This window comes from Malaclemys terrapin, chromosome 11 (assembly GCF_027887155.1).
Source record: "Malaclemys terrapin pileata isolate rMalTer1 chromosome 11, rMalTer1.hap1, whole genome shotgun sequence".
Classification (NCBI taxonomy): Eukaryota; Metazoa; Chordata; order Testudines; family Emydidae; genus Malaclemys; species Malaclemys terrapin.
Window position 1 is genome coordinate 73644274 of NC_071515.1, and position 13383 is coordinate 73657656.

Below are 13383 nucleotides of genomic sequence, written 5' to 3' on the forward strand. Positions count from 1 at the left end.
GTGGGGCTACATCCCAATCCCTGTTCCATTTTGGATACACGTGAGTGCTATTCTACTTTGACTTACTAGGGAAGCCCTCCATTAGAAGAGTGTTTGATCCATCACAGGGTGTTTTGTGGATCTAGAGCTGGTGGGGAGGGAGGGAACATTTATGTGCATGGCCTACAGAGCTTAAATTTCACTATTAGCTAACTGCTTTCAACAGGTATTAATGAGAGAACAGGGGCAGAGCTGAGTGAGATAAGGGTTTTTACATGAACTCACTTAGCTGGTCTTACCAGGAAAAGAGAGTGCTCTGTAGAGTGAGACCTTTAGAGAGAACCAAGGAATGGGTATTTGATATGTTGTTCCCAACACCTGCACCACTTTGGCTATAGGCTACTCCTTTTCTGTTTCACTAGCAAATGTGGACTGGTCTGCTCTTAACCCAAGAGCTGGAATGCTGCTAGCTGTGAAGATCCCCAGATTTTTTGTTTGTTGACCGAGTTCTGAAGCGCTTGGAAAGGAATTGAGGTGCTGCCATTCTTCCCAAGCTCGTGAGTGATCCGCACTCCATATTATACTTATGCCACCAGAACCGAGAAATCATCTCTGAAAGGAGATCATAGGGGAATAGGTTTACAGGTGTGTGTTAAAGTATAGAAGTGTATGGGTTATGCTGGGACCTCATATTTAAATATTACACACACACAACTATGTTAAAAGAACATTATTAAGGTTGCAAAGTCAATCATTAGGAATGGCAGCCTTAATTCAGCCCCCTTATGTGTATGCATTATGATACCATCCTTAATTACACAGTCATATACTGTTTACTTTTTACAATGTATTATGCGTGCATTAAATGTTTAAATGTATGGGACAGTCTCTTAGCAATAGACTGGGAAGTATTAACACCTATTTATTAGGGGTTTACCTACAATAGCCCTGAGGTTTAACTCTATGTAATGCCTTCTGAAATGTCCTGAAAAGACCGAACTCGGGCCTGTGGTACAGGAAAGAGTTAAACTGAAATGCATGAAGAGGAAGGTAATACAGTTATACATAACATTGCCTCAGCGTCTCCCTCCCCTGTTACATATGTGCACATCCTTTAATTTCTATATTGGATAACTATTGAGACATGGTCATTGTGAAGTTTACCCCAGAATAGAGAGCTAGAAGGATTGCAAGTTGTTTGGGAAAGGGACTTTCTCTGCCTATACTTTTGTTCGCTGTCTAGCATAGCGGGTCCCTGATATGGTGGAGGCACTAATGGAGCACAAATAATACATAAGAAGACACTAACCCATTACCTAAGATGCAGTGAAGCCCTTAAAGTAGGATTTGAGATGTGAGAATCCTCTACTGTGAAGAATTTCACTCTTTAACTGGAGCTGTTCAGAAAAATGGTGTGTGTGTGTGTGGGGTGGTGTTTATTTATTTATTTATTTTTAGGATGGAGAGGGTGGGAACTGCAAAAATTGCATCCAGATTTTATGTTTTCCAACCGGCTTTTCCTTTACTGTATAAAAGTGGCAAAGATTTCCTGGTAGGTGTTTGGTGTGAACTGTGGCCCCAATGCTGAAATGAGCTCCACCAGGCAGATTTCTGCTCCTTTGTGGATCCTCATTGACTTTGAGCATTAGGTGTCTGCCCTTGGAGAAGTTAATATAGGTTCAGGGCTAATGTATGTGTATGCTGATGAGCAAATTCAACCATTTTTCATCATTATGCAATCTACCTTTTCTCTCTAGGAGACTTCCTGTTGATCACAGGTAGCTTTTTTAAAAAGGATTTTTAGATACAGTACATGTTGGAAAAGTGGCTCCATCTCCTTGCCAAGTACAGGCACGTTAGAGTACATTGCAAATTCACGGAACACAATTTTAACAGCACAATTTCCATTAACTGCAGCTAAAATCTGTTTGAAGCTCTGTCCCCTTGCAATTTGGGAAAAAAATCACTTTTCCATTATTTTTTTTTTGTTTTTCTGTGCTTCTGTATTTCCAAGATTCTGACTGGGGGCAAAGTGGAAGTTCTGAAATGTCACAGGATGTTGCCATGGTTGTATGAGGTAACAGGAATTGTAGGAATTGAGGTAACAGGAATTGTAGAAACGTGCTGTCATGAAATTTCTTTCTAAAAGGTATGCTCTAGTCAGGGCCAGCTCCAGGGTTTTGGCCGCCCCAAGCAGCCAAAAAAAAAAAAAAAAAAAAAGCTGCGATCGCGATCTGCTGCGGCAATTCGGCGGGAGGTCCTTTGCTCCCAGCGGGAGTGAGGGACCGTCTGCCGAATTGCCGCCGAATACCTGGACGTGCCGCCCCTCTCCGGAGCGGCCGCCCCAAGGACCTGCTTGCCAGGCTGGTGCCTGGAGCTGGCCCTGGCTCTAGTTCAGCCACAATTCGAATGGCGCAGGAGTCACTGGAGGAAGATCTCTCGCTTGTGTAATGCAGGAGATCACACTAGAGCAGTGGTTTTCAATCTGTGGTCCACGGACCCCTTTCTAAAATTTCCAAAGGGGGCCGCACCACCTTTCGCAGGTTTTTTTTTTTTTTTTTTAGGATTGTCATGATCTCTTCTAGCCTCAAAAAGAAATCTATGAAATTTGCAGCTCAACTTTAGAGCTTCAAAAACTTGGTTCAAAGCTGGATAAGTATGGGACATGGGAGACTCTGCTCTGCCTGATGCTCTCTCTCTATAACTTTGGCTGCTCTGAAATCAAGTGGAGCTGGGCTTTGAACCTGGGTCTCCCAGGCCACTACCCTATCCTCCAGGGTATTGAGTATGAGAGATTTCAGAGTAGCAGCCGTGTTAGTCTGTATCCGCAAAAAGAACAGGAGTCCTTGTGGCACCTTAGAGACTAACAAATTTATTTGAGCATAAGCTTTCATGAGAGAGTCAGTCAGTCTCTCTCTCTCTCTTTCCCCCCCCACCCCCATTCGGCCCCCCGTCAGAATGACCAGAGAGTTTTTGACCCAAAAATCTACCTGAACCGAGAAGCTCAGGTTTCAATCCAAAAACAGCATGACACAATTCTGGTTTCAAAAGAAGTTTTGTTTTTGTTCCCATGCAATGAAAAACCTCAACAGTTGCCCCAAAACAGAGTCACTGGCCTTCAGCCAGCTCTGCATTCGCTGCCTCATCAGCCAGTTGGGTGAGCCACTGAACCAGCCATTTAATTTCTGCATGTATGTCCTTATCCTCTCTGGCAAATAGTCGTCTGCAGAGAGTGGGCTCCCCAGAGATGATTTCTTTTATCCTCCCTGGAGAGTGTACTTTCATAATTAGGGTGCATGGGAGGGGAGAGTTAGGGCCTTTTCAGTGACTAAGCATTTAGCATGCTAATTGCTAGTAATTCTCCCTTCCATTGAGTGCACAGAGTGGTTCTGAAGGAGAATAATAATGTTCTGCAAATGGGCTCTGGATGGCAGTGGAGTCCTCTGCAGTGTATCCCTCTAACCTGTGTCAGCATTTCTGTTTTAAAGACCTGTAATCAGTGGGTTTATATTGCCACTGAGATAACATTTGCTCCAACATTAAATTAACATATGAGGTTTCAGCCCAGTACATTTAAGGGAGTGGGGAGGAGCGAGGAGGGGATCAAATTAGGGTTTGGATCTTTCTTTTAAAAAACAAAAAAAACCTAAACCTTTCCTGGGTGGGAGGAGCTCTGGAATCTCAGGTCCCCAATTTACTCACAGAATAGGAATTGCATAGGTGAATGGTGTGGGCTCAGATCCTGCCCTTATCAAGTGTTGTGTTTCCAATCACTGGGAGCTTCTTATATCAGTGCAATGAGACTTCATTGTTAGGTACATAGACCCTGAGGATCATGTATCTGCACTTTGAGTGTTCATCCAACCCTTAAGCTCCCAGTATACTGTCTTAGCATGCACTTGGCACAATGCAAAACTTGGGATGGATCCTCCTGCCTTGGGGGCAGTCTTTCTTTGGGCTGTCTCAAATTCATGGTCAGGCATTTGGAGTGAACCTCTCCATTGCATTGCAGCAGGTGGCAGGGCAAGTTTCCCCTTTTACAGTCCCACCAGTTTGTCTCATCTTTAACCACTCATGTAAGTCTGTTCCTATTCAGAACAGCATTTAGGCACCTGCTGTAAATTAAGCACATGTGTGAAGGGGGTGTATAAACCCCACTCTGCCACAGCCCTCAAGGGCTAAGAGACAGAGTAGCTGCTGCTGATTGTTTGACCAGCAACAGGTGGGATTAGAGGCTGCAGCCCAGCAGATTGGGGTGGCCCTGGCTGTCTGAAAGCTACTCTTTGTTGGCAATGGACTGACACAAAGCCACCCAAAAGCAGGTTCAGAGGTCCCTGCGGACTAGGTTGAGGGAACAGAGACCTTAAGCAGGTAACCCTTCCCCTATGCTCTGTGAGCCGGAAGAAGACTGGAATCCCTAGGGTCCTGCTACCAGACTTGGGAGGAATAAGACCCAGAGCTTTGAGGATAGCTGGAGATGAGCTAGACCAGCTGGCCTATGCCCAAGGGATTTGAGGCCAGCTGAGAGGGGCAGAAGTCCCACAATGTGCTTATGTGTTTTGCTGAACCTCAGTCTATTCTGTTGGAGCTGTAGCACTGTGATTAGTCACTGGAACAGAGGGACTGGATCCTGGGTCTTCCATATCCCCGACGAGTGCTCTAACCAGCAGGCTAGAGAGCCATGCTCATGCTTGTGTGCCCATTCTCTCTTACAGAGCCGTGTGAAAGAGAGAGAGAGAAAGTGTGCATCACAGGTGAGTACCCTGACCACTGGGCTAAGAGTTATGAGGGCAGTCCTGTTTCCCTCTCCCCTGGCTTCTTGCAAAAATGGCGTGGGTTCCTATCTCCAAAGAGAAGTTCCCAGCTGTGATTCCTTAGCAGGGATAGGCACCTCCCTGCTGCTTGGACTTAGGAGAGAGCTGTGGGGCTTAGCACACACTCCCATTGTCAGCATCTCCTGTTGGCAAGCTTAGGTGGCTCTGTGCCCTAGCACACTGGCTTTTATATATCACTGTCCAAGGTGGCTATCTCGCCACATTCATTGTCACATCGCCTAACATCCTTTGTGCATCCAGCCCTAAGTGATTTGCCCAAGGTCTTAAAAGACATTTGTTGCTGTCCTGGGGTACGATCCCAGGTCTCCTGAATCCAAGCCTAGTGCTCGTACCTTTCCACCCTCCACCTTGCCAATGTGTGACGCCAGCTTTAAAAATTCGACCAATGACCAAAATATGGAACACCTGTGTCTTGTTGCACAGTGCATCCTAAATGGCAAATGATAATGTCAATAATATAGAAAAAAATGTTGTGGAAGAATTTTTTTCATGGAGTGAAGTTAATAAATTTAGTTTTTAAATAAGAAAAATACTGGGTGAGAAGAAGCAAATCCCATCAGATAAACACGTAAAGATTTCCCACATAAGTTGTTAACAGGATGTGAGCTCTGGACTTTCAGATATATAGTACCAGATGTCTATTGCTTGGACTAAACTCTTATCTTCTCTGTTGACTGTAGAGATTAGAGACCCAAGAAACGTTCACAATAGTCCAATGTTATCAGCCCTTGAGGGAGACATGACACACTTTGCCAGTGGCCATACAAAAGCGGTAAAATGTTGAAGATCAGGATTCCTGGGTTCTGTTCTTGGCTTCAGAAAAGGTGTGTGATTTAATGGCTAGGATAGCCAGGCACATAGGTTTGCCACATTCTATCTGAAAGGCATTGTGCATGAGTCTTACCTTGGACCATCCCTCCTCCTACAGTTGGGTAAGCTGAGGCTGAGTGATTGTGTCAAAGTGAGAAATAGATCCCATATAGGTGCCAGCCAGACACCTGAGGTGACATGTCTACGGGTACCTCCATGTCTGGATATTCTACTACTTGGAGTAGCACAGAGTCAGTCGAGGATATGACGTCATTTGTGGGAGGCGGTGTGGTCTAGCCTCCCTCTGGGAGTCTGGAGACCTGACTTTTAGTCCTGCATCCACCACCGGCTTATTTTGCGTGACCAGGGCACATCACTTATGGCCTGATTTTTCAGAGGTGCTGAACACCTGCAGCCCCCCAGGTGTCTCAAATTGGGCTCCTAAAATCTGAAGCACCCATAATCAGGAGGCAAGTATTGAAAATATGGCTGCTAGTGCCTTGGCTTAAGTCACATACATGAAGTGTGTGGTATAGGTAGCAACGAAACTCAAACCTACCTTCCGCATATTAGCCCTGAGCACATCCTTCCATTCATATTGGCAGTCAGTATAGATGTCTAACAATGCCATATGAACACAATGAATGAGTCTGATTTTCTCATACATCATGTAAAAGGAAATTGAGGGTAAGGCATTATGACAAGTGCTTATTAGCTGTCTAGTTTCTGTGCATCCTTTTACTGAATTCAGTCTAGCCAGAGTGTCAATTTTCTATTGTTTGCTATCTAGCTAATATACCTGTGATGAGTTTAATCACAGAACCCCCCTTGGGCGCTGCCACCTGATGTGCCAAGTCTACTTCTGCCCCTGCTTTCCCTGCCAGCTCGGGACCCCAGCACCCTGTCTTGTTGAGCCAGGCATGCCCCTCTGCTCCAACACAGACCCAGGGTCTGAATTACTTGCCCCAAAGCTGCAGACTTAACTGAAAGCAGCTTACAGAAGTGTTCTTGTCTTTAACACTCAGATGCTCAACTCCCAATGGGGTCTAAACCCAAACAAATCCGTTTTACCCTGTATAAAGCTTATACAAGGTAAACTCATAAATTGTTTGCCCTCTATAACACCGATAGAGAGATATGCACAGCTGTTTGCCCCCCCTTCCAGGTATTAATACATACTCTGAGTTAATTAATAAGTAAAAAGTGATTGTATTAAATACAGAAAGTAGGATTTAAGTGGTTCCAAGTAGTGACAGACAGAACAAAGTGAGTTACCAAGCAAAATAAAATAAAACATGCAAATCTAAGCCTAATACAGTAATACAATTGAGTACAGATAATATCTCCCCCTGAAAGATGTTTCAATACGTTTCTTTCACAGACTGGATGCCTTCCTAGTCTGGGCACAATCCTTTCCCCTGGTACAGCCTTTGTTCCAGCTCAGGTGGTAGCTAGGGGATTCCTCATGATGGCTCCCCCTTTGTTCTGTTCCACCCATTTATATATCTTTTGCATAAGGCGGGAACCCTTTGTCCCTCTGGGTCCCCACCTCCCACTTCTCAATGGAAAAGCACCAGTTCAGGTGACATGATCACATGTCACTGTAAGACTTCATTACCCACTTACCAGCACCCAGAAAGATTTGCAAGTAAAACAGAGCCATCTGCAGTCAATTGTCCTGGTTAATGGGAGTCATCAAGATTCCAAACTACCATTAATGGCCCACACTTTGCATAGTTACAATAGGCCCTCAGAGTTATATTTCATATTTCTAGGTTCAGATACAAGAGTGGTACATTTATACAAATAGAATGATCACACTCCGTACATTATAAGCTTTATAATGATACCTTACAAGAGACCTTTTGCATGAAGCATATTCCAGTTACACTAGCATATTTTCATAAAATCATATAGAGTGCAACGTCCCAATACCTACCTGTGTGTTTCCAATGTGCCTATCACCAGAGTATCCAGGAACAATTTTAACCAGTATTGTCATTACTTTTATTAAAAGAGAAACCAAGAGCATCATTATAATCTGAGTTATGCAAGGTATTTTCTCTGGATAGGAGGTACTTAGCTGTAATACCATTTCCTAGATTACATGCTACTGTAACCACAAATGTCACAGAGAAAGTTAATGATTGCAACTGAAGCCGGGCTCTGCCTGCACTGAATTAATAAGAAGTACAAATACATAGGTGCATGTTGAACAATTTTTTTTCCGTTCTTAGGTGTTCACAAAATGATATTATGGTGCACAAGATCCCCAGCTTCATGCCATGGAAAGCCCATGCTTCAAGGGTGAATTAAAATGCTTTCCAGTTAAATAAATAGGATTTCAGTGGACTCCAAAATACAGTTGCTTAGAGTATTGTAAATGGCCACATTTTCACTGTATCAGCTGACTTGCACTGTGCCATGTCACCGACATGTGGACACTCTTGGATTTAATAGTTTGTACACCTTCTGTTGTAAAATATATGAGGTAATATTAGAGTTGGACTTAACTGAAATTGTTTATGATGGACACATTTTTCTATTGACAACATATAACTGCATTGCGGACGATGAGAAGAAGAGATTCTGACTTTTTTGTGAAGCATTTCCTGCCAGAAAAGTATGGGGGTCAGCATCAAAAGGTGTCTGAATCTTTTTGCTCTGTTATTCCTCTTCTTGTGAGCATGGGTGGAAGCAAGTTGATATTTTTAGATCTCGATCAAGTTCCAGGCCCCATTAAATTCTGTTTTGTACAAAAGTAAGCCCTAATCCGGCAAGCACTGAACATACACCATAACTCATATTGAGTAGTCCCACTCATGTTTTCTGGCTGAGCAGCATAGAGGTAGACAAGACATTGTCCCTTTTCTGAAGATCTTACAATCAAAATAAATCAAGACATAAGAAGGATAATGCAACAAACCATAGAAGGGAATTTGAATAGAAGGAGGGTTACATAGACTAACAGTGTGAATAACGTGATAGTTCCAAAGTGTATGGGAATTCTTGGGTAACGGCTCACTAATGTGAATAAGCACTTCACAATGGGACAGATTCTGATACTTTGTTCACCTGGAGTAGTACCTTACCCCTGGAGTCCCACTACTGGTTGAGCAAGGTGCTACTCAAGATGAGAATAATGGATATCATCGCTTGGATACTTTTACTGATAGTGGCCTTGATCCAAAGCCCATGGAAGGACTCGGATTAATTTCACTGGTCTTTGGATCAAGGGCCATGCAGTGTATATTTTCCTGTGCTCAAAGTCATTACTTGCCAGTTTCAGTTCCTAGTACTTTACTTCAAACTTCAGGTCAATGGAGGCTCCTAATGCCAAATAAGGCACTCGTATTACGGTTTAAGAGCATCCACACAAGAAGTAAATCAGGAATAGCTATTCCACTTTAAATTCACTCCCTACCTTAATCTGCATTAATTTACAATTTACAAGTCCAAAGAGATAGATAGAAAGCAAAAGAAACAGTGACCCCACTGCTGATTAGTATGGAAATTAGTGGGCACAACAAGCCAGCTGTCTAACCAGGAGCACCTGTAGGCTTCAGTGGAAACTCCGAGCATTTCTAAGGGTCAAGTCTATTGCTTTGTGCTGAAAGTAACCCTACAGGGAATGCCTGAGTATTGCTAGGGTTTGTTGATTAAATATTTGGAGAACATATTCCATTTCTTCACATAACCTGAGAATCTCTTTGCCAGAAGATGTTGTGAAGGCCAAGACTATAACAGGGTTCCAAAAAAGAACTAGATAAATTCATGGAGGATAGGCCCATCAGTGGCTATTAGCCAGGATGGGCAGGGATGGTGTCCCTAGCCTCTGTTTGCCAGAAGCTGGGAATGGGCGACAGTGGATGGATCACTTGATGATTGCCAGTTCTGTTCATTCTCTCTGGGGCATCTGGCATTGGCCACTGTCAGAAGACAGGATCCTGGGCTAGATGGACCTTTGGTCTGACCAGGGCCGGCTCTAACTTTTTTGCTGCCCCAAGCAGCAAAAAAAAGCGCCCCCCGCGCCGCCCCCCCGCCAGAGCCCGCCCCCGCCGGAACCCCCTCCCCCCCAGCACCGTGCCCGCGCCGTCTCCCCTGCCGAGCGCCGTGCTGCCGGAGCCCGCCCCCCCCCCCGCCGAGCGCCGCACCACCGGAGTGCCCCCCCCCCCGCAGAATGCTGCGCCGCGCTCCCCCGGCCGCCCCTTACCAGGTGCCGCCCCAAGCATGTGCTTAGGTGCCTGGTGCCTGGAGCCAGCCCTGGGTCTGACCCAGTATGGCAGTTCTTATGTTCTTATGTTATGTTCTTATTTATTAAACAGTTGAGGGGGGAAAAGTCCACCATATAGTTTTATTTTCTGGAAGAGCTCTGTGTGGCTCGAAAGCTTGTCTCACTCACCAACAGGAGTTGGTCCACTAATAAATATTACCTCACCCACCTTGTCTTTGCTGAGAGTAGGCAGATAAAAGGTGCTGTGTGTTTCTGGTGCTGTCTGCATATTAACTTTTAATGAGCATTGAAGCCACATATCCTACCTCTCACAGAAGTCATTGATGGAAAGAACCACTTATCTCATCTAGTCCATATTCCTTATGTTGTAGAATTGCTCCTCAGAGTAGCTATTTCTAGTGATTTGTCCAGTCTTGTTTTAAATTTCTCTACCATTGGAGCTTCTAATCTTGCAGAGAGCTGAACTGCCGTACGGCGTTCACGTGGATAGCTGTGAACAGAGGCCAGTTTTACTATTAAAAATAGGCTATTTTGATTGAATTGGATGGGTGAGAGTTGTAGAGGTGTCAAATCATTCTAATGGCAAATTGTTGTGATTTAAGGTATTGTCGATGTCAGAGTAATGCAACCTGGGCTTGTTTATACCTCACTTCATTCTGTTGCAGTAGCCCAGTTGTCCTATCGAGTGGGTGTTTGAGAAGTAATATACTTTCAGTTTGATATGTAAAAGGTAGGTCATGCTGCAGCCCTGTTCTTCCTTCTTATTTAGGAATGGAGAGCCACTTCCTTACAGAAACTATTCAAGAGAGGGGGAGGGTTTTGTTTTTAATTTTTTTTTTTTAAATTTGGGGTCTATGATGACTAGAAGGAAGCTATGTCAATGCAAGTTGATATAATGCACAAGGATAAGTTCAGGTAGAATGATTAAAGTAGAAGACTGAGAGCAAGGAACTCATGCCTTCCAGTTCTGACTCTGCCACTAACTTGCCATGTATCGTCAGACAAGTTACTTCACATCTGATTGTTTCTGTCTTGCTTGCATGGGGATAAATTATGCTTATTTCATGTGCATGGAATGGAGATTAATTGGTAAACAAGCCTGATCCTCCAGTCCTGAAATTCCCCAACTGCTGAGGATGTCGACAGGAGTTTGATATATGAGGAATGCAGAATCAAGTCCATTGCTTGGAAGTAAGTCATGGGAAACCCTTCATAAAGTGAATGTATTATTTTATGAAAAACAAGGAAGAATGAATGACTCTTGAAAAGGCACCTGGAATTATTTGAGCTGGTTGATTGCATGCAGCGGAGAGACTTGAAAGATACCCTTAATGGAGGGTACATTTTGCAGTTTTAGGTGCACTTTAAAGTTTGCTTTTAGATTAGCTGAATGGAATTCTAATACGAAAGAGCATCCCATTGAAAACACACTTTCCCTGCAGAAAGTCAAGTGCAATCTTTGAAGTTCTAAGACTACTATATAAAAAGAGCACAAAATATTGATTTTACAGCTAAGAATTGCCCACCAGGAGATAGAGTTTTAGGGGCATTGTGAAATTGTAACATCAAATTGATGCTCAAAGCTGTGGGAAATTATAGTCCTTGCTAGAGGTAATATGCATCCAGTTTGTTTGATCAAGGGGATGTACCTAAAGTATGTTTCATTTTTCAACATCTGTCTCTTTCTTGTCTTTGCCTTCCTGTCCAGTTTAAAATTCCAGATGCTTCTAGTTGCAAATCTAAATGGAAGGGAAAGTGCATTGTGGATCTTTGATCCACATTTATGACTTAGTCCCTAAAAGTTGGCTTGCCATTTGCCCTCTGCAACTTCTCAACAAGTTTGAAGAAATTGTGATTGAAGAGTGACTTTTGCTATGGTTTAAATGGCTTTGGGCAAAGTACCGCCTTATTTCTATTAAACTGGCTTTATTGCTTTTCCTGTGTACTACTAGAATGTGCAGGGTCTTCCAAATAAATCTTGTTTTTCTTAAGTATCTGAAAGTGACTAAGGAGAAATGAAATAAGCCTATGTCGGTTTAAAACGTGTGTTGTCTAGTTTCTTCTCAGTGGCTATAAATAGCTCTCATACATATTAAAGTAACCCATGGATGCACACCAAGCAGAGAATGAAGTCAAGATTAATATGGGTTACCACTGGGAGACATAAGGAGAAACTGATGAAAGAAAACTTGAAACTGAATATCAGGAGATTATCCCCAGGAGTGAGGAAGGGAAGTGGGTGAGGCCTATAACTTTTTTGGCATTATTGCTGTTTTGTTTTGAGATTGCACCCAAAGGCCTCACTCAGGATCAGGGCTCAATTGTATCTTAATGTACCTTTGGCAAGGGTCAACCAAACAGGATGGGGAAGTGTGGAAGAGAAAAGAATCTTACTCATAAAGGGCTCTCCATTGCCCAGATGCTAAGATTATGGGTGCACTATAACCACCCAGCTAGATAAGTGGGCACATGTGTTCTACTACCAAACTTTTAGAGCCATTCTGCTTCCCGCAAGAGTGAGTTCCTGAAGAGTATGAAGGAAACATAAGGGTTTCTGAGTTCGGGGGCGGGGAGCGTTATGATAGATCGGGAGATATGTGTATGTCAAATTCTGAATTCCATTTTGTTTTGTGAATGCCATGTTGAATGTAAACCTCAGTGTGGCTTTGAGCACTGTCCATTTTGTAGACTTGTAGAGACTTGATGCCTCGTGGAGAGTCTACATCAGGAAGCTAGGACATAGCAATCAAAGGCCATCAATGTTAAACGGCTCTACCCTAGTGGAACAATGGGCTTGGTACCAGCAGAGCCTCTGACTTTACCCAAAAACCAATGGCAGGTGGAGGTGGCACCTGGAAATTCCTCTGCACAGGGGGACAGTTCCACTGCTGGAGTCTGGAGGGGCTGCCCTGGATTAAGGACTTGGACCAAACCCAAGGGTGGGTGTTGAGGTCAGACTGAAAGGAATGGAGTTAAGACATTTGTTGTATTCCTAAAATCTGTAACTCTAATGTTTTTCCAAAAGCAAAACTATTTGTAGTTAAGAAATTCCTTTGCTAAACCTGGTGCCTTGCTTTACTGCCATGTTGTACCTGAAGGGTGTTAGGAAATTTGCACTCCAACATCCAGATTGACTCTGGGAGGGAATGGTATAAGCAACAAGGGGCTTGGGGAAGCTGCAGCCTAGGCAGCTGGACAGTGGGGGTCCCACTGCTTAAGAAGGGGTGCAGACACAGAGTCTGCACCCGAGAGTACACCTGAGTGATCCAGAGCGAGGAACAGTGATCCATCACTACTTAGACCCGGAGGGTGGGGCAGGGGGCTTAGAAGAATGTGAGGTTCAGCAGTTGTATCCAAGTCCAACAGAGTGGTTTTCATGCAGAGAGTGGGAATGGACCAGGTTGTGAGAGAAGGAATGGAGGGATGGGCAAGCTGTGCCTGGGGAGGGAAGGCAGCAATACTGTGGTCAATATTCTGCGGAGGTTTGCCATGGGGAAGAAGATGTAATTTACAATCAGGGTTCCT

General features: G+C 43.9%; 1 protein-coding gene across 3 annotated transcripts in view; it reads left to right on the forward strand.

Moving 5' to 3' along the window:
* The window catches only part of CNTNAP5 (contactin associated protein family member 5), a 409890-nt gene that overhangs the window by 161421 nt on the left and 235086 nt on the right, over positions 1-13383 (forward strand). Inside the window, exon 4 of one of the 3 annotated variants that reach the window (XM_054043237.1) lies at positions 4695-4733. The exons of the other annotated variants lie outside the window; for them this stretch is intronic. Within the exon in view, the coding sequence (XP_053899212.1) occupies positions 4695-4733 (39 nt within the window). The remainder of the gene's footprint in view (positions 1-4694; positions 4734-13383) is intronic. 3 annotated transcript variants of the gene reach the window in all.